At 42.1% G+C, this 26,004-nt stretch overlaps 1 protein-coding gene across 4 annotated transcripts in view; it reads right to left on the bottom strand.

The window, feature by feature from the left end:
- Positions 1 to 13,309: 13,309 nt before the first annotated feature.
- The window catches only part of tecpr1a (tectonin beta-propeller repeat containing 1a), a 107,432-nt gene continuing 94,737 nt past the window's right edge, over positions 13,310 to 26,004 (bottom strand). For 2 of the 4 annotated variants that reach the window (XM_063059369.1, XM_063059370.1), the window contains exon 25: positions 15,946 to 20,651. In XM_063059369.1, coding sequence (XP_062915439.1) covers positions 20,469 to 20,651 — 183 coding nt within the window. In that variant the 3' untranslated portion in view covers positions 15,946 to 20,468. Of the gene's footprint in view, positions 15,481 to 15,945; positions 20,652 to 26,004 lie in introns of those variants that run through there. The other 2 variants (XR_010019350.1, XR_010019351.1) reach the window with 2 other exon arrangements.

The following is a 26,004-nucleotide window of genomic DNA, read 5'->3' as shown; positions in this document are numbered from 1 at the left end:
TCCTAAGTAGCCTGAGATTGAAAGCCATTGTACACTACAGCACAGAAACAGGCCCTTCGGCCCATCTAGTCCATACCCAAGTTATTATTCTGCCTAGTCCCATTGAATTGGACCCAGGCCATAGCCCTTCATCCCCATCCCATCCATGTAGCTATCCAAATTTCTCTTAAATGTTGAAATTGAAACCTGGTTCAACTCTCCAGCCAAGGAAAGTCTGTAAGGAAACTGCAACGGGAGAAGATTCATTTTCCAGCAAGACAATGACCCCTAAGCATAAAGCCAAAGTTACACAGGAATGGCTTAAAAACAACAAGGTTAATGTCCTGGAGTGGCCAAGTCAGAGTCCAGACCTCAATCCAATTGAGAATTTGTAGCTGGCCTTGAAAAGGGCTGCTCACTCACAATCCCCATGCAATCTGACAGAGCTTGAGCAGTTTTGCAGTTTTGTAAAGAACAATGGGGGAAAATAGCAGGGTCCAGATGTGCAAAGCCGATAGAGACCTATCCAGACAGACTCAAGGCTGTAATTGCTGCCAAAGGTGCAAAATTGTAAATACTGACAAGATGGAGGTGAGTAATTATTTTGTGTTTAATAATTGTAATAAATTCAGGCCAATTTGTAGAATTTTGTTTTCACTTTTACATAAAAGAATCTTTTCTGTTGACCAGTGTCAAAAAAGCCAAATTAAATCAACTGTGATTCAATGTTGTCAAACAATAAAACATGAAAACTTCCAAGGGGGTTGAATACTTCTTATAGGATGGCAGAGATAAATAAACCTAAAGGTACAGACAAGTAATGTGGTTGGACAGGGGTATCTGGGAATACAGGTCCACAATTCCTTTAAGTGGTATCACAGGTAGATAGGGTCAAAAAAAGAGCTTTTGGCATATCGGCTTTCATAAATCAAAGCGTTGAGTACAGGAGTTGGGATGTTATATTGAGGTTGTGTAAGATGCTGGTGAGGCCTAATTTGGAGTGTTGTCTGCAGTTCTGGTCATCTATCTACAGGAAAAATATTAATAAGTTTGAAAGAATACAGAGAAAATTTACATGGATGATGCAAGGACTTGATGATCCAAGTTATAGGGAAAGGTTGAATAGATTAAGACTTTATTCCTGGGAACGTAGGAGGATGAAGGGAGATTTGATAGAGGTATACAAAATTATGAAGGGTTAATGCAAGCAGATTTTTTCCTTTGATGTTGATGAGACCAAAACTAGAGGTCGTATTTAAGAGGGAACTGTACTAGAGGTCGAACAAGCTGCCAGTAGAAGTAGTGGATATGGGTTTGATTTCAACATTTAAGTCTTCCCAACCATTTTTATGCCATGGACCAATACCATTAAGTAATGGGTCCATGGACCCCAGGTTGGAAACCCCTAATTTAAGAGAAGTGTGAACAGGTACATAGATGGCAGGAGGGCTACGGTGCAGGTGCAGGTTGATGACACTAGGTAGAATAACTTTGACACAAGCTAGATGGAGCAAGTCATAGAGCACTATACTTGGTTGTAGTGCTCTATGTCAATAATTAGGGGATCGGAGGAGAAGCTTTTTAACCCTGGAATACATTGCTGGGGAAAGTGGTGGAAGCAATGTTGTTGACTGCGTTTAAGGAATATCATCATGAGTACCTGAATTACCTAGTCATAGAAAGCCATAGACCAAGTGCAGGAAAATAGGATTAATATGGATACCTAACTGGTTGGCTTAGACACATCGGCCTGTTCCTGTGCTCTGTGACTTTGATTCTAAGAAGCGAGCAATATATGCACTATAGTAGTGCTAGGCATTGACTACCTCTTACAAGAAAGAGCTTAACCACTCCTCTCCCCCTCGATATTCAGTGGCATTACAATCACTGAGCCCCAGAACCATCCACTTCCAAGATGCTCACACTGACCAGAAACTCAACCGGACCAACACACCAGTACTGTGATTGCCAAAACAGGTCACAGACTGGGTCATCTATGGCAAGTGACCCATTTCATGCACTCTTTCTACCATCTACAGTGCACAAGTCAGATTTAGGTTCACTTATTTATTACACATACAGTGACATGCATCATTTGCATTAACAACCAGCACTACCCCAAATGTGCTGGGGGCAGCCCACAAATATTGCCACACATTCTGGTGCCCGCAAGTCAGGAGCACAATGGAATATTTTTTACTTGTGGCTTCATACATTGTCAACAGTCCTCCAGAAGCTTGACACCATCCAGTACAAAACAACCTGCTTGACTGCCACCTCACCCATCAACCTAAATATTAATTCCCTTCACCACTGTTATCACTGGAGCTGCCGGGTGTACCATCTGCAAAATCAACTGCAATTACTCCCCATGGCTGCACTGGCAGCATCTCCATAACTTGGGACCTCTCATCAAGAGTATCAGACAATGCCACCACCAGCAGGTTCTTCATGGCCATAGACAGTTCTGCACTGAAAATACACTATGGCCACTTCATTAGGTACAGGAGTGAAACCCAGTGTGGTCGTCTGTTGCTTTAGTCCATCCACTTCAAGATTCAACGTGTTGTGCATTCAGAAATGCCCTTCTGCATACAACTGCTATAATATGTGGTTATTTGTGTCACCGATACCTTCCTGTCTGTCTGCTTGAACCAGTCTGGCCATTCTCCTCTGACCTCTCTCATTAACAAGGCACTTTCACCCACAGATTTGCCGCTCGCTGGATGATTTTATTTTTTATTTTTCATACCATTCTCTGTAAACTCTACAGAAGGGGTTCCCAACCTGGCTCAGTTAATGGGTAGGGTCCAGGGCATAAAAAGTGTTGGGAGTCTCTGCTGTAGAGACTATTGTGCATGAAATTCCCAGGAGATCACCAGTTTGAGATACTCAAACCACCCTGCCTGGCACCAGCAATTATTCCATGGTCAAAGTCACTTGGACCACATTTCTTCCCCATTCTGATGTTTGGCCTGAACAACAACTGAATCTCTTGACCATGTCTGCATTGAGTTACTGCCACATGATTGGCTGATTAGATATTTGCATTAACGAGCATGTGTACAGGTGTACCTAATAAAGTGGCCAGTGGTATCTATTGCCTTTCCTTCGTAGTTAGCCCAACTGGACTGGTTCTGCATTTTGTTAACAGGACATATCCTGGCAATAACCCACTTGGTCAAGTAGATGTTACTGCTATATGTGTATGAGAACAACTTGGCTAGAGAACTGTAATTGTCCAAAGATCTATTGATATTGGTCTTGAATGTACTCAAGCGTTCATAGCCTTCTATAGTGGAAAACTATACAAATTGTTTAATTATTAATCTAAATATAATTTATAATCACAATCACACTGTGGTCTTTTTAACCATTGGCAGTAACCATACAATCATCAAAAGACATTCATAAATAGTAACAACTAAGATTTCTTTTTGTGATACAGCACAGGTTAAAGTTAATTATTCTCAATGTTAAAGTTAGCCAGGACTGCAAGAGAACAAAAAGTTTTCTAAATATGCAGGAGCAGTAGATGAAACTGTGATTACTATTATACAAAGAACCTTTCAGCCCATTAAGTTTCTTGCTACTGCTGGATGCTGATGTTTTCGATCCCACATTCTTCAGAAGCCAAGAATGAGGTACAAAGCTTGTGCTCATGATCATTTATTAAGCACTAAGAGAACAAGGAGATTTGGAAAGGAGAGTAGTGAGAGAAAGCACCATGGAAGGGAACAAAGAGGAGACAGAGTGAGTCCACATGGTACACAGAACATAGAACAGTACAGCATGGGACAGGCCCTTCGGCCCACAGACTTGTGCCAAACCACTAATCCCTCTACCTACACCATCTCCATATCCCTCCATCTTCCTTGCATCCACGTGCCTATCTAAACGTTTCTTAAAAGCCTCTAATGTATTTGCCTTTACCACTATTACCAGGCAGCACCTTCCAGGCATCTACTACTCTCTGAGTAAAAAAACTTGTCTCTCACAACCCTTTTGAACCTACCCCCCTCTCACCTTCAATGCATGCCCTCTGGTATTAGACATTTCAACTCTGGGAAACAGATACTCCCCGTTTGCTCTGTCGGTGCCTCTCAGTATGTTAATTCCATTGAATTGCCATAGAAATTGACCAATTAGATCACTCCTGTTCAAATAATGTGATACCTAAGAAGTTTCCAGAAAAAGACAGAAGAATTGGAACCACTAGGAAACATGCTGAAGAATTGCATATACATTGGTAATTATATAAAAGTACAAACAGGCAAAAGTAATTTAAACTGTAAAGAAAGTAACAATTGCACAGTCTAATCCAACATCATGAGAAGGAAGACTATGATTGTCCACGTCATACAACACAGCACATAATGATGATTGTTAACTTCACACCATTTATGAGAAGTTAACACATTTGCTGACAGGTAACACATGATTTTGCCCAACTAACATTGCTCTTCTTCAAATTTGGTGAAAAATATCCATCTTTACTGTCAAGATGGGGATTGGACTGGTGTGGCATTGGTGTAACATAGAAAACATACAACACAATACAGGCCCTTCAGCCCGCAATGCTGTGCCAAACATGTCCCCACATTAGAACTACCTAGGCTTTACCCATAGCTCTCTATTTTTCTAAGCTCCATGAGGCCATCCATGAGGTTAAAAGGCCCCATCGTTTCTGCCTCCACCACCACCACCAGCAGCCCATTCCATGCACTCACCACTCTCTGCGTAAAAAAAAAACTTACCCCAACATCTCCTCTGTACCTACTTCCAAGCCTTAAAACTGTGTCCTCTCGTGCTAGCCATTTCAGCCCTGGGGAAAAGCCTCTGACTATCCACACGATCAATGCCTCTCATTATCTTGTACACCTCTATCAGGTCACTTCTCATCCTCTGTCGCTCCAAGGAGAAAAGGCCAAGTTCACTCAAGCTATTCTCATAAGGCATGCTGTCCAATCCAGACAATATTCTTGTAAATCTCCTCTGCACCCTTTCTATGGTTTCCATGTCCTTCCTGTAGTGAGGCGACCAGAACTGAGCACAGTACTCCAAGTGGGGTCTGACCAGTGTCCTATATAGCTGCAACATTACTTCTCAGCTCTTCAACTCAATCCCACAATTGACGAAGGCCAATGCATCGTATGCCTTCTTAACCACAGAATCAACCTGAGTAGCAGCTTTGAGTGTCCTATGGACTCAGACCCCAAGATCCCTCTGATCCTCCACACTGCCAAGAGTCTTAACATTCATATTATATTTCGTCATCATATTTGACCTACCAAAATGAACCACCTCACACTTATCTGAGTTGAACTCCATCTGCCACTTCTCAGCCCAGTTTTGCATCCTATCAATGTCCCGTTGTAACCTCTGACAGCCCTCCACACTATCCACAACACCCCCAACCTTTGTGTCATCAGCAAATTTACTAATCCATCCCTCCACTTCCTCATCCAGGTCATTTATAACAATCACAAAGAGCAGGGGGTCCCAGAACAGATCCCTGAGACACACCACTGGTCACTGGCCTCCATGCAGAATATAGAAACCATAGAAACTACAGCACAGAAACAGGCATTTTGACCCTTCTTGGCTGTGTCGAACCATTTTCTGCCTAGTCCCATTGGCCTGCACACGAACCATATCCCTCCATACACCTCCCATCCATGTACCTGTCCAATTTATTCTTAAATGTTAAAAAAGAACCCGCATTTACCACCTCATCTGGCAGCTCATTCCATACTCCCACCACTCTCTGTGTGAAGAAGCCCCTCCCCAATGTTCCCTTTAAACTTTTCCCCCCTCACCCTTAACCCATGTCCTCTTTTTTTTTTCTCCCCTTGCCTCAGTGGAAAAAGCCTGCTTGCATTCACTCTATCTATACCCATCATAATTTTATATACCTCTATCAAATCTCCCCTCATTCTTCTACGCTCCAGGGAATAAAGTCCTAACCTATTCAACCTTTCTCTGTAACTGAGTTTCTCAAGTCCCGGCAACATCCTTGTAAACCTTCTCTGCACTCTTTCAACCTTATTTATATCCTTCCTGTAATTTGGTGACCAAAATTGAACACAATACTCCAGATTCGGCCTCACCAATGCCTTATACAACCTCATCATAACATTCCAGCTCTTATACTCAGTACTTTGATTAATAAAGGCCAATGTCCCAAAAGCTCTCTTAACGGCCCTATCTACCTGTGACGCCACTTTTAGGGAATTTTGTACCTGTATTCCCAGATCCCTCTGTTCCACTGCACTCCTCAGTGCCTTACCATTAACCCTGTATGTTCTACCTTGGTTTGTCCTACCAATGTGCAATACCTCACACTTATCTGTATTAAACTCCATCTGCCATTTTTCAGCCCATTTTTCCAGCTGGTCCAAGTCCCTCTGCAGGCTCTGAAAACCTTCCTCACTGTCTACTACACCTCCAATCTTTGTATCATCAGCAAATTTGCTGATCCAATTTACCACATTATCATCCAGATCATTGATATAGATGACAAATAACAATGGACCCAGCACTGATCCCTGTGGCACACCACTAGTCACAGGCCTCCAGTCGGAGAAGCAATTCTCTACTACCACTCTTTGGCTTCTTCCATTGAGCCAATGTCTAATCCAGTTTACCACCTCTCCATGTATATCTAGCGACTGAATTTTCCTAACTAACCTCCCATGCGGGACCTTGTCAAAGGCCTTACTGAAGTCCATGTAGACAATATCCACTGCCTTCCCTTCATCCACTTTCCTGGTAACCTCCTCGAAAAACTCCAATAGATTGGTCAAACATGACCTACCACGCACAAGGCCATGTTGACTCTCCCTAATAAGTCCCTGTCTATCCAAATGCTTGTAGATTCTGTCTCTTAGTAACTTAGTAACCTCCAATAACTTACCTACTACCGATGTTAAACTTACCGGCCTATAATTTCCCGGATTACTTTTCGATCCTTTTTTAAACAACGGAACAACATGAGCCACTCTCCAATCCTCTGGCACCTCACCTGTAGACAGCGACATTTTAAATATTTCTGCCAGGGCCCCCGCAATTTCAACACTTCATATTCATATGACCCATCTACAACCACCCTTCTATGGGCAAGCCAGTTCTGGATCCATAAAGCAATGTCCCCTTGAATCCCATGCCTCCTTACTTTCTCAATAAGCCTTGAATGGGGTACCTTATCAAATGCCTTTCTGAAATCCATATACACTACATCTATGCCTCTACCTTCATCAATGTGTTTAGTCACATCCTCAAAAAATTCAATCAGGCACGACCTGCCTTTGACAAAGCCATGGTGACTATTCCTAATCATATTATGCCTCTCCAAATGTTCATAAATCCTGCCTCTCAGGATCTTCTCCATCAACTTAACAACCCACTGAAGTAAGACTCACTGGCCTATAATTTCCTGGGCTATCCCTACTCCCTTTCTTGAATAAGGGAACAACATCCGCAACTCGCCAATCCTCCGGAACCTCTCCCGTCCTCATTGATGATGCAAAGATCATTGCCAGAGCCTCAGCAATCTCCTCCCTTGTTTCCCAAACTAGCCTGGGGTACATCTCGTCCGGTCCCAGTGACTTATCCGAAAGCTCCAGCACATCCTTTTCCTTAATATCGACATTCTCAAGCTTTTCAGTCCACTGCAAGTCATCCCTACAATCGCCAAAATCCTTTTCCGTAGTGAATATTGAAGCAAAGTATTCATTAAGTACGTCTGCTATTTCCTCCAGTTCCATACACACTTTTCCACTGTCACACTTGATTGGTCCTATTCTCTCATGTCTTATCCTCTTGCTCTTCATATACTTGCAGAATGCCTTGGGGTTTTCCTTAATCCTGTCCGCCAATGCCTTCTCATGGCCCCTTTGGCTCTCCTAATTTTATTCTTAAATTCCTTCCTGCTAGCTTTATAATCTTCTAGATTGCTATCATTACCTAGTTTTCTGAACCTTTCATAAGCTCTTTTCATCTTGACTAGATTTACAACAGCCTTTGTGCACCACGGATCTTGTACTCTACCATCCTTTCCATGTCTCATTGGAACGTACCTACTCAGAACCCCATGCAAATATCCCCTGAACATTTGCCACATTTCTTCCGTACGTTTCCCTGAGAACATCTGTTTCCAATCTATACTTCCAAGTTCCTGCCTGATAGCCTCATATTTCCCCATACTCCAATTACCTAACTTGTCTGTTCCTATCCCTCTCCAATGCTATGGTAAAGGAGATAGAATTGTGATAACCATCTCCAAAATGCTCTCCCACTGAGAGACCTGACACCTGACCAGGTTCATTTCCCAATACCAGATCAAGTGCAGCCTCTCCTCTTGTAGGCTTATCTATATATTGTATAAAGAAACCTTCCTAAACACACCCAACAAACTCTACCCCATCTAAACCCCTCACTCTAGGGAGACGCCAATCAATATTTGGGAAATTAAAATCTCCCACAACAACCCTGTTATTAATACTCCTTTCCAGAATCTGTCTCCTTATCTGCTCCTCAATGACCCTGTTACTATTGGGTGGTCTATAAAAAACACCCAGTAGAGTTATTGACCCCTTCCTATTCCTAACTTCCACCCACAGAGACTCTGTAGACAACCCCACCATGACTTCTTCCTTTTCTGTAGCCGTGACACTATTTCTGATCAACAGTTCCACGCCCCAACCTCTTTTGCTTCCCTCCCTATCCTTTCTGAAACATCTAAAGCCTGGTACTTGAAGTAGCCATTCCTGCCCCTGCACCATCCAAGTCCCTGTAATGGCCACAACATCATAGCTCCGAGTGCTGATCCACGCTCCAAGTTCATCCACTTTATTCATGATACTCCTCACATTAAAATAGACATATCTCAAACCATCAGACTGAGCGCGTCCCTTCTCTATCACCTGCTTATCCTCCCTTTTGCACTACTCCAAGCTTTCTCTATTTGTGAGCCAACCTCCCTTTCCTCCGTCACTTCAGTTCAGTTTTCACCCTCCAGCAGTTCTAGTTTAAACTCTCCCCAGTAGCCTTAGCAAACCTTCCCGCCAGGATATTAGTCCCCCTCGGATTCAAGTGCAACCCATCCTTTTTGTACATGTCACACCTGCCCTAGAAGAGGTCCCAATGATCCAGAAATCTGAATCCCTGCCCCCTGCTCCAATCCCTCAGCCACGCATTTATCCTCCACCTCATTCTATTCCTATACTCACTGTCACGTGGCACAGGCAGTAATCCCGAAATTTGAGGTCCTGCTTCTCAACTTCTTTCCTAACTCCCTGTAGTCTGTTTTCAGGACCTCCTCCCTTTTCCTACCTACGTCGTTGGTACCAATATGTACCACGACCTCTGGCTGTTCTCCTTCCCACTTCAAGATATCGTGGATGCAACCAGAAACATCTTGGACCCTGGCAACTTTGAGGCAAACTACCATCCGCGTTTCTTTCCTGCGTCCACAGAATCGCCTATCTGACCCCTTAACTATAGAGTCCCCTATCACTGCTGCCATCCTCTTCCTTTCCCTACCCTTCTGAGCCACAGGGGCACGACCACTGTTGCTTCCCCCAGGTAGGCCATCCCCTCCAACAGTACTCAAGCAGGAATACTTATTGTTAAGGGGGACAGGCACTGGGGCACTCTCTAGTACCTGCTTCTTGCCCTTCCCTCTCCTGACTGTTACCCACTTCTCTGTCTCCCGTGGTCCCAGGGTGACTACCTGCCTATAGCTCTTCTCTGTCAGATGAAGGTCATCGAGCTGCAGCTCCAATTCCCTAACGCAGTCCCTAAGGAGCTGCAGCTCGACGCACCTGGTGCAGATGTGGTAGTCCGGGAGGCCAGGAGTCTCCAGGACCTCCCACATCTGACACTGAGCACAGAAAACCGGCCTCACACACATACTTTCTGTCTTTATTTTAAGCAGATAACCTACCTGGCCGTGACCCCTTATCACCTAAGCCCAGTTGAGCCAAAGCCTTCCTACTCTGTCTCCCACTACTCTGTCACCCGCTCATCTGACGCCCGCTCTGTAAATCTGTCTTCCTTCTAAACTCTTCCCACTGTTCTCACTGGCCAACCTCCATGCACTTGCACAGTCGTGCCCCGTTCAAATCGCTGACGAAATAACTGTACTGTACCAGAGTGAGAAATCAACACACAATCTGAAGCACCTTTAAACTAAAGGAGGTCTGAAGTCTCTTCCTAGCAGCATTGTCAAACAAAACCTGCCAAACCCAGATGATTGTGGCTCATTCAAGAGGTAGACACAGAGCATTGGGCCTAAGCAGCTGAAGGGATTGGTGGTGGAGATGGAATGCAAAGGACAGAAATTAAGGAGGAGTGGAAACTTTTTGGATGGTCTTAGATTGTGTAGACATTGAGCAAACAGGCTGTGGAGGGATTTGAAAGGAAAGGAGGTTTAAATTGGGCATTTCGATGAACCAGGAAGCAGTGGTGGTCAGCATGCTCAGAGTGCTGGGTGAAAGGCATGAGGTGCAAGATGGAAATGGGTAGCAGAATGAGTGGGAACAAGTAATTAAGACTAGAATATAAAAGCAAGGATGTTTAGGCATTGGTCAGACCACACATAGTATTGAGAGCAGTTTTGGGCACCTTCTGAAAAAAGATGTGGTATTGTGGTGGGTCCATAGGATTACAAGAATGATCCTAGGACTGAAAGGGTTAACGTATGAAGAGCGTTTGATGGCTCTGAGCCTGTACTCGCTTGAGTTTAAAGTAGTACCTTGTTTCTATGGATCTGCAAAAGAAAAGAGGCACTAAAATACCCATAATTCCCCCCTTCTCTTCACCATTCGCATTTCCCTCTCTCACCTTGTCTCCTTACCTGCCCATCACCTTCCTCTGGTGCCCCTCCCCTTTTATTTTCTCCATGGCCTTCTGTCCTCTCCTATCAGATTCCCCCTTTTCCAGCCCTATATCTCTTTCATCAATCAACTTCCCAGCTCTTTACTTCACCCCTCCCCCCTCCCGGTTTCATCTATCACTTTGTGGTTCTTCCTCCCCTCCCCCAGCTTCTTACTCTGACTCCTCATCTTTTTCTCTCCGGTCCTGATGAAGGGTCTCGGCCTGAAACGTCAGCTGTACTCTTTTCCATAGATGCACCCTGGCCTGATGAGGTCCTCCAGCATTTTGTGTGTTACTAAGATATAAGTTGATATTTAGAAATCCTACCTCCAACATGATTTTAACAATGCTTATATAATGTAATTGGATGCCTTAGTTTGGCCACTCTGGTGAAGACCCGAGAAAGCTGGAGAGCTTGTCCTATAAATGCCTCTCACCTTTTGATGGGAAAGGCTAATGAATCGTGACCAACATTTCAAATCTTCAGAGACCTACCTTTGATTTCATGAAAGTTGGTAAGTTCTTCAAAATGAAGCAAGGACAGTGATTTCTAACATATCTTTTCTTCCTAGATTTAAATGCACACAGACATCAAGAACAACAACTTGCATTTAAATAGTCTGCTTAACAATATCAGAACATCTGATAGTTAAAATTGACTTTCCTAATGTTTCTGGATCAAATGAGATACAAGTAATCAAAAGCCTCACCAAAAGACGAGAGCTATGTTAGGCAAGTGTTAGCCTTTTATGGTGGAATGATTAAATCTGGGGATGGTCCATGGGCCAGACTGGGAACAGCTCCAGTATCTGAGGACTGTAGGCTGGGCACAGGTTATAGAGATAGGAACAGCATGGTAGTGTAGCAGTTAGTATAGAGCTTTACAGTTGTAAGATTGGGATTCACCCTTCCCACTGCTGTCTGCAAGGAGTTTGTACATTCTCCCTCTGACCACACGGGTTTTCTCTGGATGCTCCAGTTTCCTCCCACATTCTGAAGACGTGGGTTAGTGAGTTGTGGGCATGTTATATTGCCGTCAAATGCATGGTGACATTTGTCCAGCACAATCCTCATTGATTTGATTTAACGGAAACTATGGATTTCACTGTATGTTTCGATGTACATGTGATAAATAAAGCTGATCTTAATCTAAGAAACAGAAGGCTATGTAGGGATTACAAAATAAGGGAAGATTCCCCAAATAGAGCTATTTTAAGAATCCTTTAAGGATCAGCAAGGATGGAGATGGAGATGGAGAACAGGGGTTGGGTTGGGTTAGGAATGAAGCACCAGTATTTTGGGAGAGACTGGAACTAGGAAACTGACATTACAGCAATTGAATAATCCATTCATAAGGGCAGTTCAAGACCTTACAGCCCATCAGATTTGATATCCCATAGAGACTGGCTTGGGTATTGTGACAACACATTTATTTTCCCCTCAATCTCCCATCCAACACAACTGTTTGAGAATTCAGTTGCAGGTTGTGACCCACCACCAGTAAAGTCATGTAATTACAGCCATCTACACCAAAAAAAACCCCTCATTTAACTCATTAAATATCTCATTTTGAAGTCATAGCCATCTATCATAAATAAATCCTTAGAAACTTGTATTTCATAATTTCAGAATGTTTCATGTCCAATTAAGTAATTTTGAAGTGTTATCATTGTAGTTTTATAAGGAAGTGATTATGTAACAATGGCTAGATCATTTTTTAAAATAATGGAAGATTGAGGGGAACTATTGGCCAGAATATTAGTATTTTAGCTAACAATCTTGGCAGAACCTTTTCTATTGACAGGAGGAGGGGCAAAGGCAGGTTGCTGGTGCCTTAAAACAAGTCATTTCAGGCAGATGGGGCTCATCAGCCATGATTGGCAGCTCATTTCGGAGAAGAAAAACTTTGATCTCATACCTCCATTGCCTTGCAGCTATATCCACTCATGGGGAAGGCTTCAGGGGTAAACCCCAAGGAAAAATTCAAAGCCGGAGTCCCTAAGATGGTACTATGTTGAGTTCAATGTTCACTGGTAACTCCTGCGACACTGCTGGTGCCAAACTGTATCAGTCTCTGCCATTATTTGGATTCATCAGCCCTGTGAAGCGGAGGAGCCTGCTAAATGGGCAACAGTGTGCTCTCCATATTGTACTGGCCTGGCTTTCGAATCCAGCTAGGACGCAATATCCACGATTGACCCTGATCAATGAGGGCCTATATTTCTACAGCAGTGCAGCTTAGGGTTAATAACATGGCTGCATAGAAAGAAAGAGATTTTAAATATTTAAAAATTCAGAATCCAAGAATGGTCATTGCTGATCCATGTCCCTGACTGAAGGAAATCAGTCACAAAACCCTCTGGATTATATTTCAGCACAGGTTGCTTTTCTTCTATGTATAACATTGCTCTATAAACGTTTGATATTGTATAATTTTACATTGTCCTGTTTATTGAAAGTGAAATAAATAATTTTAATACAAGAGGCAACAAGTGGATGAAGTCCAGTGTGAAATTTTTCCAATTTGCCATACTTACACATGCATGATGACCAAAATCTACATCCTACCTTATCCACAAAGCTTCTATTGCCCTGTGGTAACACATCCATCCAAATTATTAGATGTCCCATTATTCATGAAATAAATTATTTTCAACTTGATATTCCACTAGGATTGTTTGCAGGCAGTATTAGCAAAGTCTGAATTTGCTAATAACTTTGATATGACCAAATTAATCTGTCAATTAATAAAATTGTTACTTTATTTAGAGATACAGTGTAGAATAGACTCTTCAAGCCCAACAAGCCACACTCACCTTTTTAACCCTAGCCTAATCAAAGGTCAATTTACAATGGCCAATTAACCTAGTACCTAGTACGCCTGTAGACTGTGGGCGGAAACTCACATGATCATGGGGAGAACATTTGGTGCCGAAATTGAACTCCAAACTCTGACATCCCTAGCTGTAATAGAGTCACGCTAACTTCTATGCTACTGTGGCACACCTAAAATCTTCATTAAGCTGAGAGTATATTTCACATGAGTCAAATAGGTAACTAGGACAGGTCAGATAGATCCTCATCAAGCCAGCTCTCTCAGCAAGAACCCCATTTTCAAATGATGTGTAGGCATGGTTATAAGGTGCTGGGTTGCTGTTATTTGCAGTACGCAAACACAAAACTACACTGGGCCATCACAGAGGCACTGCAGTACTGATAGAAATGCATTATACATTTATCAGTGAAATCCAATACTTCTTTGCAATATATGTGATTGGCCAGCTTTTGTTGTGAGCAAGGGTTAAACTATAATCCACTATTAATTACATATACCATACCAAAGAGAAGCAAAACAATATAATATTCTATTAACTCTAGTTTGGTGAATAGTACTTTTGCACAAAGGCTTCTCCAGAAAAAACAAGAGACACATAAATCAAATTGAATAAAACCACTTTAAAAAAGATGACAAATATAAATTCCACATAAAAACCCACAGAACTTTTCAATGTTTCAATCTACATTTGCTAAACACACCATTTAATACAAATAGGTTGTTAATGCCATCACGTACACTCTGGAGAACTATGGATTTCTGAAACTTGATGTCTTAGCATTCTTACTTTTTGGGAAAAGGAATTTAGTATTGCAAATCAAAGTCAATAATATGTGTGTTTATAGCTAAGGTCCTACTTATTTGCTGGCTGATTTTCAAAACCTGCAGCTGAAAGCAGACAAAAATGTGAGGTAAGTTAGTACTTTTGTGACAATTAGCAAACCAATAAATAGAGATCCCAGAGGTAATCAGAATGGGAGCCCCATCGTGTAGGAGTGATGGTGACCTTCTGAAAGGTGGGGTTGATAGTGGGACAATTAGGTTCACGGCGGTCGAGGCACAACTTCACAATTGTGGCAAAATTACAATTTGAATAGTGCACTAACTGATTTATCTCCAATGAAATCAATCGTATGGGTAAAAGGATTCAATAGAGCATCATTTCTGTTCAGAACTTTCAATATTCTTTGTATTTCATGGTTAAATGATTCACAAATGATTCCAATTTCCAGCTTTGTGTATACATTCCAATACAGTAACATGGCTTCTTAACACACAGACAAAAACAATGAATGATATGATTGAGGTTCTACAAAAAGAACACGCACACACTGAAAGTAGCAGCAGTAGTCAGCAATTACTGGCCCTTCTGTTTCACATTATTTTTAAGAAGACTACCCAAATTTTCCAAAATGTGTTTAAGGTAAAATGCCCGTACGTCGCAAATAAAATAAATAGTCTAAATGAGGTTATTTTCAGAGAATGCATGTAATAGTAGATGTTAAATAAATGGTTTTTCAATCAAACATCACAGACAATGTCATGGTAGCGTAACACTATTACAGCTTCGGGGTTTTGGAGATCAGAGTCCTCTGTAAGCAGTTTGTATGTCCCCTCCATGGAATGTGTGGGTTTTCCCTGAGTGCTCCAGTTTCCTCCCACAGTCAAAAGACGTATCTGTAGGTTAACTAGTCACTGTAAGTTGTCCTGTGATTGGATTAAGGTTAAATCAGAGTTGTCGGGGGTTGCTGGGTGGTGTAGCTCGAAGGGCTGGAAGGGTCTTCAAACTAAATAAATAAAATAAACATCGAAAATAAACTTCCTAACATTTTCACACATCTGGTCCCAAATAATTTAGTCATCCAGCGTTTAATTTCCCTAAATTTTGCCTCACACAGCAGTCACGGCACAGAAACATACCATTTGGTCCATAAGGTCTATGGCAGTGCAGAAGCTCCACATTAACTCTCTGCCGTCCTGTAGCTAACTCTATGAGCAATGCCTATTCTCTGCAGACTTCTCTAGCTTCTTTTTAAATGGACTGCTCTGTAAATAAAATGTCTGTTCTGTAGTAGTATTTATTGACACGCCAATAGGGAGAATTAGAGAGATCACATTTGCAGAGATTCTTGCTAGCTTTCAAGGCCCCGTAGTGATATTATGCAAGAGAATTTCCATGGGGATGCCAGTAAGTATTCCCCCTAAACCTCCCCCCCCCACCCACCCCATACACAAAAAAATCAGCACAGGAATCAGCATTGTACTGAACGACGATTAAAATATAACCATATACTGCACATTTAGGTCCAAAGCACAGATGTGGAGGATACCTACAAGAAGAAGCTAACTTAATTGCTACAATGAGTTCTTCCCTCAGATACTACCTTCACCAGAGGTTCCCAACCTTTTTTATGCCATGGACCTCTACCAACAACTAAAGGTTCCTTGTACCCCAGGTTGGGGTCTCCCGATCTAATCCACTGAAATCAAAGAGCAAACTCCCCAGAGGAGGTTCAATAATGAGTCAAGATTGTACCAAGCATAATGTTTTGAATCCCTTTAGGAGTGTGCTCCAACCTGAGTGTGTATTGTGGTCCTCAGACTGGTCCTATGCAATGGCATCGGAGAACAGATAATTTAATTCCTACTTGTTCCAGCACTAAAGCAGAGCATTAGGTCTTGCTGTTTGCCTCCACTGGCTTCACAACCAAACTACATGGTTGAATGTCAGATGTTGGATATATTGTACACTTGTTCCAGTGTGACTTTCTGGTAAGTGAAGTGTGAAGTAGCCGGCAGGAGAGAGCAACAAACAACATCTACAGGACTGGAGGATAATGACAAGATTTAAAAAGTTATTCCTGATGAACCCTGTTGCACAATGATTCTGTTCATAAACAGGGCAATCGCATTTGCCAAATGAGTACTTCAGGGACAAACATATTTAGGGACTTTGATACAAAGCCATCACTTAGACAAACAGCAGACTTCATCATATTTATAAGATCATCTCTTAAAAAACTATTCTTTGGAATACTGCTGAAACGAGGGGCTGAGAGAAGGTCCGATCAGTCACATATGAAAGAATAGGTAAAGAGATTTCAAAGCCTTTAGAAACCCCTCAGAAAGGTGCAGTAAAAATTCTGCAGCCAAGTGGTTCAATAGAAGACATTTAATATTGCCTCTTGAAAATGGAGCCATGAACAAGCAATTAAGCATGTGATAGAGTAGCTTGTTTAGATCCAGAGCCTATATGGTGTTTGGAGCATGCCATCTGTTTAGAAGCACCTGCCATCAAACACAGCATCTGTGATAACTAGACACGAGACAGCTCTCAATGTGGCTTCCAACCAGTGAGGGTAGGGCTGAGGAGAAGCACATGGGCCAAACCCAGGCCTGACAGTTATTTGGTTTCCAGCTCTCTCCAAGCTATGGCTTTGACTGCAATTCCCACAGTAGTCATTTATTTTGGTGGATGCTGTCGTTAAAACTAAAACAAGAATATACTTTAATTTCCCCCCCCCATTAAGTAATTCAGATTTCCAGAAGTCCCAACATGAAAATAGAACCATTTTTCATGACCTCAGGACACGTTCACAATGTAAAAGCATCGCTGTTATAATGCAGGGAGTGTGACAGCCAATTTGTATGCAAACTCCCACAAACAGCAATGTGGTTACGACAAGGTTTAGAGTTCTGTTGGTTCAAGGATAAGTATCAACCCCAGTAGAATTCTACAACTCTCTGTCTTGTGAATGGGTCACTGGTGGCCACACAAGAAAACAAAGGAGGTGTCAGCTTTATCATTGGAGTCACTTATATCGCATCGTTATCCTGAACTTTGACAGTGGTGTGGACTAGATGCAGATTAAGAATCATAATTTGTCTTGTGTCATGGCACAGCCTGTGGGTGAAAAATGATATGCATATCATTTGGGTTAGGGAATTGTAATGCATACCATTAGTCAAAAAGCTTTTCATCAGGCCATGGACCTGGCTGGTAAAACTCAAACCTGACTGGAGTTTATTCAGATGAGGCATAATAGGTTCAAATGTGTTGTAGAATGAAATGTTTAACACAGGGACAATCTCAGACTCTAATAGGGGCCACACAACAGGTCTGACCACTAACCGTTGAAACTGCAAACACACTGCAGAGGATTCATATCTTCTGTGAGCTGCAAGCCATCTTCAAAGCTTCCCAACTACATTTGTATGCAGTTAATGGGTCAATGGTTCAAGAGAACAGTTTCTTCCTACTACACTGCTCTTATCCCCTGTAACTTGATGTGCTTCAGGATCACAATACCACGAGGCAATGCACTTCTAAAAAGAGACACAACCATTAATAAAACAGTTCAAGCAGACTAGAATTGAATCTAACTTCTGCCGGCCTAGTTAATGGGCATTTCACTTCTCTAGCTGTTGTATAATATTCCGAGTCATGCTTGATACCTCCTGAGGTAGAAATTCTCCAATTCTCAACTCTTGGGCAAGATTCTTGCACCATTCCGAAAAGCATAGGGTCATTTGAGCACAAAGTATCAGGAAAAAGAAATCTGTGCATGTCAAGGTGTAAAGTACAAAGCATCACAGCCAGTGCCCTTGAATGAAAAATCCTACACAGGGTAGTGGATACGGTCCATTCCAACACAGGTAAAGCCCTCCCCATCATTGAACATATCTACATGAAGTGTTCTCGTTGGAAAGCAGCATTCATCAGGAACCCCACCACCTAACACATTCTCTTTTCTCACTGCTGCCGTCAGGAAGAAGGTACAGGAGCCTCATGAGTCACACCACCAGGTTCAGGAACAATTATTACCCCTCAGCTACACACTCTTGAATCGAAGGAGACAACTTCACTCGCCCCATCACTGAAATGTTCCCACAAACTATGGACTCAGTTTCAAGGACTTTTCATCTCATGTTCTTGATATTTATTGTCTATTTATTTATTATTATTCTTTCTTTCTTTTGTTATTTGCGGATTGTTGGCTTCTGCATACTGATTAAATGCCCAAGTTGGTGTGGTCCTTCATTGATTCTATTATGGTTATTATTCTATTGTGGATTATTGAGTATGCCCACAAGAAAATGAATCTCAGGGTTGTATATGGTCACACACACACACACACGCACACGCACACACACACACACAAACATATGTGGGGAGAGTGGGAGAAGAGGAAAATTGGAATGACAGGCGGATATGGTGACAGAGTAGGACTGAAGTTTCTCTGGAGGATAAGCATTGGATAGGCCAGCTGGACCAAGTATTTCTATGCCACACACTGTACATAAACATTTAGATAACACCAGTATAGAGATCACTGTAATCTCACAATGCAACTGTCAGTAGTTAATGCACTTGTCAAGTATCCTCACTGGAAGCACAGTAGGATTTTGTGTTATAATCATCCACAGCACTGGATATCCTGGTCTTAAACTAGCCTGTCAGAATCCTCAGGAAATGCCCGTTCCGTGGGATAAAAGAATGGCAGTGGTGAGAAGGATGAAAGTTTCTCTAACCCATCCTTACTGATTAGTTATCCTCTATTTACAAGATAGTCTGCATATTGAAAAAGACAGTGTTTCAGTTTCAAAATCTCCATCGCTATGTGGACCTGAGACATTCAATGATTCTCTCTCTAGTAATACTGCCTGACCTGCTGCGCTTCCTTGGTCTTCAGATTTCCAGCGGCTTTTGCTATTACAGACTCCATTCTGCCCCCATAGGTTCCCACTGAAATTGGCACTGGGGTTATATAGGACATGCAGAGTTTGTACCTAGTTTAACTTTGTCCAGTGTTCACTTTCCAAAGAACAAATCACAGAATCTGGTGGATTGTTAGTGCTCCGTCAGTTAGTTTTTAGATTAGATTAGATTATGAGTTCACTCAGTCCTCGTTTATTGTCATTTAGAAATGCATGCATTAAAAAAATGATACGACATTCCTCAAAGTTATCACAGAAACAAGCCATTTGGCCATTATGGTCAACTGTAGTTAAGTTCTGCCAGTCAAGCACACAGCAATGTTAAAGATGACGGTTCTCTGCATTGAGAACCACCTCAGGGACCCAAGCTGTCCATGCAATTCTGCAACCAAAACTACTGATGTTCCACTGAATACTCTGCACATGCATTTAGAGTGAATACTTAGTCATAGCCATAGTCATACTTTATTGATCCCGGGGGAAATTGGTTAATACTTCTCTGACCCAAAGCAGGCTTGCCTGTTTGAGAATGTTAGCAGTGCTAACTAGCACGTACCACCAGTTCTTCTACGTTCATCTCTGAGGTGGTTTTCAAAAATTCGTACCTTCTTGTGAGTTGTCCCGTCCTTACTCAGGCATGTGAATGGGTGCCACTGCAAAAATATGTTGTTTTTTTTTCTCTCTGTTGGAGAAGTTGCTGGAATCAATATATTACTGGGCCTCCATTGCTAAAACACAGACAGAATGATGAATGTTTTGGTGTCTGGTCAATGCAAGAATGAAATGGAAACCAACACCATGTTGGCTTAGATGTATCAGTGCCTTGCACTCTAAACCAAACATACTACATATTTGTTATTGGAGTTCAGTCAGAGTGATAGGCATTTTTATGCCCACAGTGCAAAATAACACCAAACATAGCTAACACACAAACTCACAGCACCATTCTACTTACTTAATGCAGTAAGTGGTCTCAGGTCAGCTCTGGGAAAGCTCAGGCATTGCCTGGACCAATAACAACACCAAAGCAGAACATGCAACATTGTGATACAAGCTGTCAGCATCTGACAGCACTTTGATCAAGTTCCTGCTGCTCGATTATTAAACTGTTTTTAGATTTGGTGCCTGCCGTTCCATTCTGGGTTGTCAGCTTCACGGGCTCGTTGTCAGGGGTTTTGGGAACACGACTGTATGAAGGGTCCATTGAGTTGGCTCTGACAGTGATGTGATCCCAGCCACCCTACAATGAGAAAACAATTCCACAATAGAAGTTACCTTGAAAGAAGAGACTGCAGAGAATCCTAGTCAATTAGAATTACAATAGTTAAAGGTCGTTAACAAATTCATTATTAATTCTTCACGGTAGCGTAGTGGTTAGTGCAACGCCATTACAGCTCGAGGCATCGGAGTTTGGAGTTTCATTCTGGCGCTATATGTAAGGAGTCTCTGTACATCATCCCCATGGAATGCATGGGTTTCCCCCTGAGGCTCTGGTTTCCTCCCATGGTCCAAAGATGTACCGGGTAGGTTAACTGGTCATTGTAGATTGTCCCATGATTAAGTTGGGGTTAATTGGGGTTATCAGGGGTTGCTGGGGCAGCATGACTTGAAGGGCTGGAAGGACCTACTCCACACTGTATTGCTAAATAAATAAATAAAGGATCAAGGACCATTAAGGAAGTAAAAAACTTGGTTTTCTAAGGTTTTGTGCACAGCATTGGAGGTGTGTGATCAGGCCTATTCAGAGGGGTTAGTTCAGTGGGCTGTAGACTTGGCCAGTCCTGTCATGGGAACTAGCTTCTCCACCATCAAGCACAACATCAAAAGGTGATGCCTCAAGAAGGCAGCGTGCATCACAAAGGTCCCTCACCACCCAGGTCATGCCTTCTTCTCATTACTACTATCACGGAGGAGGTGGTGGGAGACTGAAAGTTTTAGGAACACCCCCTGCTCCAAGATCAGGTTTGTGAATGCTCCAGGAGCTGATGTACACTACCTCACTATTCCTCTTTTGCACTACTTACCTTTTTATTGTAACCTACATAATTTGCTTTACCTGCAGTATACTGCTGTCACAAATTTCATGACTTGTATCAATGACAATAAACCTGATTTTGATACACAGTAAGAAAAATGGAGGGTTATAGGCTATGTAAGGGGGAAAGGTTAGTTTGATTGTGGAGTAGGTTTATACAGGCCAGCACAACATCGTGGCCTGTATTGTGCTATTCAGTTACAGAACCATAGAAGGAGTCTGATCAGCCCATTGTTGGATTGGGGTGTAGCATTATTATTTCTCCTGCAGTTTAACTTTTCTATGCTTGCTTGTTTTTTTATATAATCACCCATACATTCAGTGACCACTTTATTAGGCACACCTGTAAAGCTGTTCCTTAATGCAAATATCTAATCAGCCAATCATGTGGCAGCAACTCAATGCATAAAAGCATGCCGACATGGTCAAGTGGTTCAACTGTTGTTCAGACCAAACATCAGAATGGGGAAGAAACGTGATCTGAGTGACTTTGAATGTGGAATGATTGTTGGTGCCAGACAGGGTGGTTTGAGTATCTCAGAAACAGCTGATCACCTGGGATTTTTACGCAGAACAGTCTCTAGAGTTTACAGAGAATGGTGCAAAAAACAAAAAACAAAAATCCACTGAGTGGCAGTTCTTTGGGCAAAAACGTCTTAATCGTGAGAGAGGTCAGAGGAGAATGGCTAGACTGGTTCAAGCTGACAGGAAGCTGACAGTCACTCAATTAACCACGGGTTACAGCAGTGATGTGTAGAAGAGCATCTCTGAATGCACAACACATCAAATAGGAAGTGGATGGGCCACAGCAGCAGAAGACCATGAGTATACACTCAGTGGCCACTTTATTTGGTGCAGGAGGTACTTAATAAAGTGACTACCGACTACATACATGCAATTGTTCAGAGAATTTTCCAGTAATCATGGTACACATCTAGAAACTTCTTAAGTGTTCCTTAGCAGGTGTCACACCACTTGAATCTGGTTATTTTATAGGTTAGTTGTTACCTCTGGAATTTTTGTTATCTCTAGTCTCAGAATGAAATGACCACGTATGCTTTTTCCTTTGTCTTTTCTTTGTTCTTTTGGCTTATCTTTCTTGTTCAGTTTCCACTCTTGTAAAATTATCACAAGTAATATGGTTTATCCCTCACTCTTATTTCTGAAGAACCTTTGGATTACAAAAGTATCAGGACCCAACAAGTCTATGCGAAAACAATCTAGCTGCTTTTACTACTCCAGCCTCTTCCCACAATCCTGCTAGTTCTTTAACGGCAACCCTTGAATGACAGGGCAGACAATGCCTGGCAAAACATTCCAAATCCTAATCATTTGCTATGTAAAGAAACTTTCCATCATGTCACTTTGCTTCTTTAGCTGGCCATCCCAATCCCATGCCCCCGGTTCTCTTCATCTACACTATCTATGCTCTTCAGTGAATCCTGAATGCTGTTTTATTCAATTTCTCAACCTGATTTCATTGAATATGCACGATACTCTAGTATCTCTTAGTTCTTATACCCTTTATACCATATAGAACAATGCCTTATATATTGCTTAGTGAAATTACCCCCTCTCACCTCAAGTGCATGCCCTCTGGTATTAGACATTTCAACCCTGGGAAGCAAATACTGTTTGTTTAAGACCATAAGACCATAAGATATAGGAACAGAAGTTGGTCATTTGGCCTATCGAGTCTGCTTCGCCATTCAATTATGGGCTGATCCAATTCTTCCAGTCATCCCCACTCCCCCGCCTTCTTCCCATACCCTTTGATGCCCTGGCTAATCAAAAACCTACCTATCTCTGCCTTAAATGTACCCAATGACTTGCCCTCCAAAGCCACTCATGGCAACAAATTCCACAGATTTATCACCCTCCGCATCTCAGTTCTAGAAGGACATCCTTCAATCCTGAAGCTGTGCCCTTTTGTCTTAGACTCCCCTACCACGGGAAAAAACTTTGCCATATCTAATCTTTTCAGGCCTTTTAACATTCATTCTCCTGAACTCTATCTATGCCTCTCATAATCTTGTAAACATCAGATCTCTATTGCCTTTTTTCATTTTACTACATTACTGTGCAAAAGTCTTAGGTACACATACAGTATATGGCTAGGATGCCCAAGACTTTTGCACAGTACTGTAGTAATTTTATGTCTTGCACTGTACTGTTGACACAAAAAAAATCATGACATATGTGAGTGATGATAAACCTGATTCTGATCTGGGTCTCTATTGTGGACTGAGAGTGGGAAGGGGGCAGGGAGAGGGGAATCATGGCTGGGAAAAGGGGAAGGGAGAGGGGAGGGAGCAGGAAGCACCAGAGACATCCTGTAATGATCTGTAAACCAATTGTTTGGAAACACATGATCTTCCCTGGTGTCTCAGGGCTGGGTGTGTCTGCACCTGTGCCACCTCCTGCCCTGGCATACCTTCTCTGCCACCTGTCCCACACCCCTCCCAAGGCACTCTACCCTCGCCATTCCCAAAATCATTTGCTCCTGCCAGATATACAAAACTTGATTTCTGCTCCAAGTTGACAAACACAGAACTACACAAATATATATATATATACACACACACACATATACACTTAAAACTCTTGCATAGTCATCATCCATCATCATCATTACGTGCCATGTTGTACAGCGTGGGCACGATCATGGTCTTTCCATGACCATCTTGGCAATTTTTTCCAGAGAAGTGGTTTACTATCGCCTTCTTCTGGCCAGTGTCCTTACAAGATGGGTGATTCCAGCCACGATCAATACTCTTCAGAGATTGCCTACCTGACGTCAGTGGTCACATAACAAGCACTGGTGATATGCACCAGCTGCTCATACAACCATCCACCACCTGCTCCCATGGCTTCTCATGACCCCGATCAGGGAGCTAAACAGGTGCCACACTCTGCCCAAGGATGACCCTGCACAGTACTGTATCTAAGTATAATATTTTACAATTCTCAGTATTAAATTGCATTTGTCACCCATCTGCCCATCTTTGAAAGCTTCAAGTTCCTAAGGAGTGTACATTGCCAATGACCTGTTCTGGTCAAACCCTGTAGACACCAGGAACGAGAAAGCTCACCAGTGCCCCTATTTCCACAGGAGGTTAAAGAATTTGTCATGCCCTGATGAAGGCTCTCAGCCTGAGATGTTGACTGTTCATTTCCCTACCAAGATACACCCTGTTCTGAAACTGCACAGAGTATGTACACAGCTGAGTACATCACAGAAACCAGCCTCCTCTCCATAGACTCTGCCTACACTTCTTGCTACCTCGGTAAAACAGCCAGCAGAATCCAGGCTCCCACCCACACTCGACATTCTTTCTTCTCCTTGCTTCCAATGGGCAGAAGATACAAAAGCCTAACAGCACATACCACCAGGTTCAAGGACGGCTTCTATCCCACTGTTACAAGACTACTGAAAATGCCCCACAAACATTAGATGGATTCTTGACCTCACAATCTATCTTGTAATGGACTTACACCTGTCTGCACTGGACTTCCTCTGTAACTGTGACATTCTGATGTTAGTTATTGTTTTCCCTTGTACTTCCTCAATGCACTGTTGTAATGAAATGATCTGTATGGATGACATACAAAACATGTGTGACAATCATAATGCACCAATTTACCGGCCTCCTCACAATTCACTTTGTGTCATCTACATTCTCTCTCGTTCCCCATTTCTCCAATTTACCACTGAAACTCCTTGCTTTTAAAATCTTCTTTTGGAAAAATTTCTGATGATTTACCTCTGGAGGTCAGGTGTTGGTGAACTCAGGATAAAAATACTAATGGAAAGAAAAATATTGGTGGGGAATACATTTAGATTTAAACTGCTGTTTGCAGGGAACAATGCCAAATTTTTACGAAGCAATAAAGAATGGCCTCAATTTTTATGAGGCTTAATTGAAGTGCTGGAGGTTCTGCCAAGATCAGAATCAGAATCAGAATCATATGACGTGAAATTTGTTAACTTTGCAGCAGCAGTTCAATGCAATACATAATCTAGCAGAGAGAGAAAAAAAAATCAAATAAAATAATAATAATAAATAAACAAGTAAATCAATTACGTATATTGAATAGATTTTTTAAAAGTTACAAAAACAGAAATACTGTATATTAAAAATGAAAGTGAGGTAGTATCCAAGGGTTCAAAGTCCATTTAGGAATTGGATGGCAGAGGGGAAGAAGCTGTTCCTGAATCGTTGAGTGTGTGCCTTCAGGCCTCTGTACCTCCTGCCTGTGGTAACAGTGAGAAAAGGGCATGCCCTGGGTGCTGGAGGTTCTTAGTAACTAAAACCTCAGAAACAATGAGGTGAAAGTACACACACACACATGAATCCCTGATTTAACCAATCTGCCATTTAATGAAAAGCAGGCATGAAAGGTAAAAAAACAACTTTATTGATTCTCACATTTAGGTGTGTAACATTTTAATGTCCTTAGATCAATGAAAAATGATTAAGTCCTGCTAAAAAAAATTAAAACACAAGGCCATAAAACGTAGGAGCAGAGTTGGGCCATTCATGCCAAAATTGTCATT

Source organism: Mobula hypostoma, chromosome 9 (genome assembly GCF_963921235.1).
Source record: "Mobula hypostoma chromosome 9, sMobHyp1.1, whole genome shotgun sequence".
Lineage (NCBI taxonomy): Eukaryota > Metazoa > Chordata > Chondrichthyes > Myliobatiformes > Myliobatidae > Mobula > Mobula hypostoma.
This window is presented reverse-complemented; position numbering and strand designations above follow the sequence as displayed.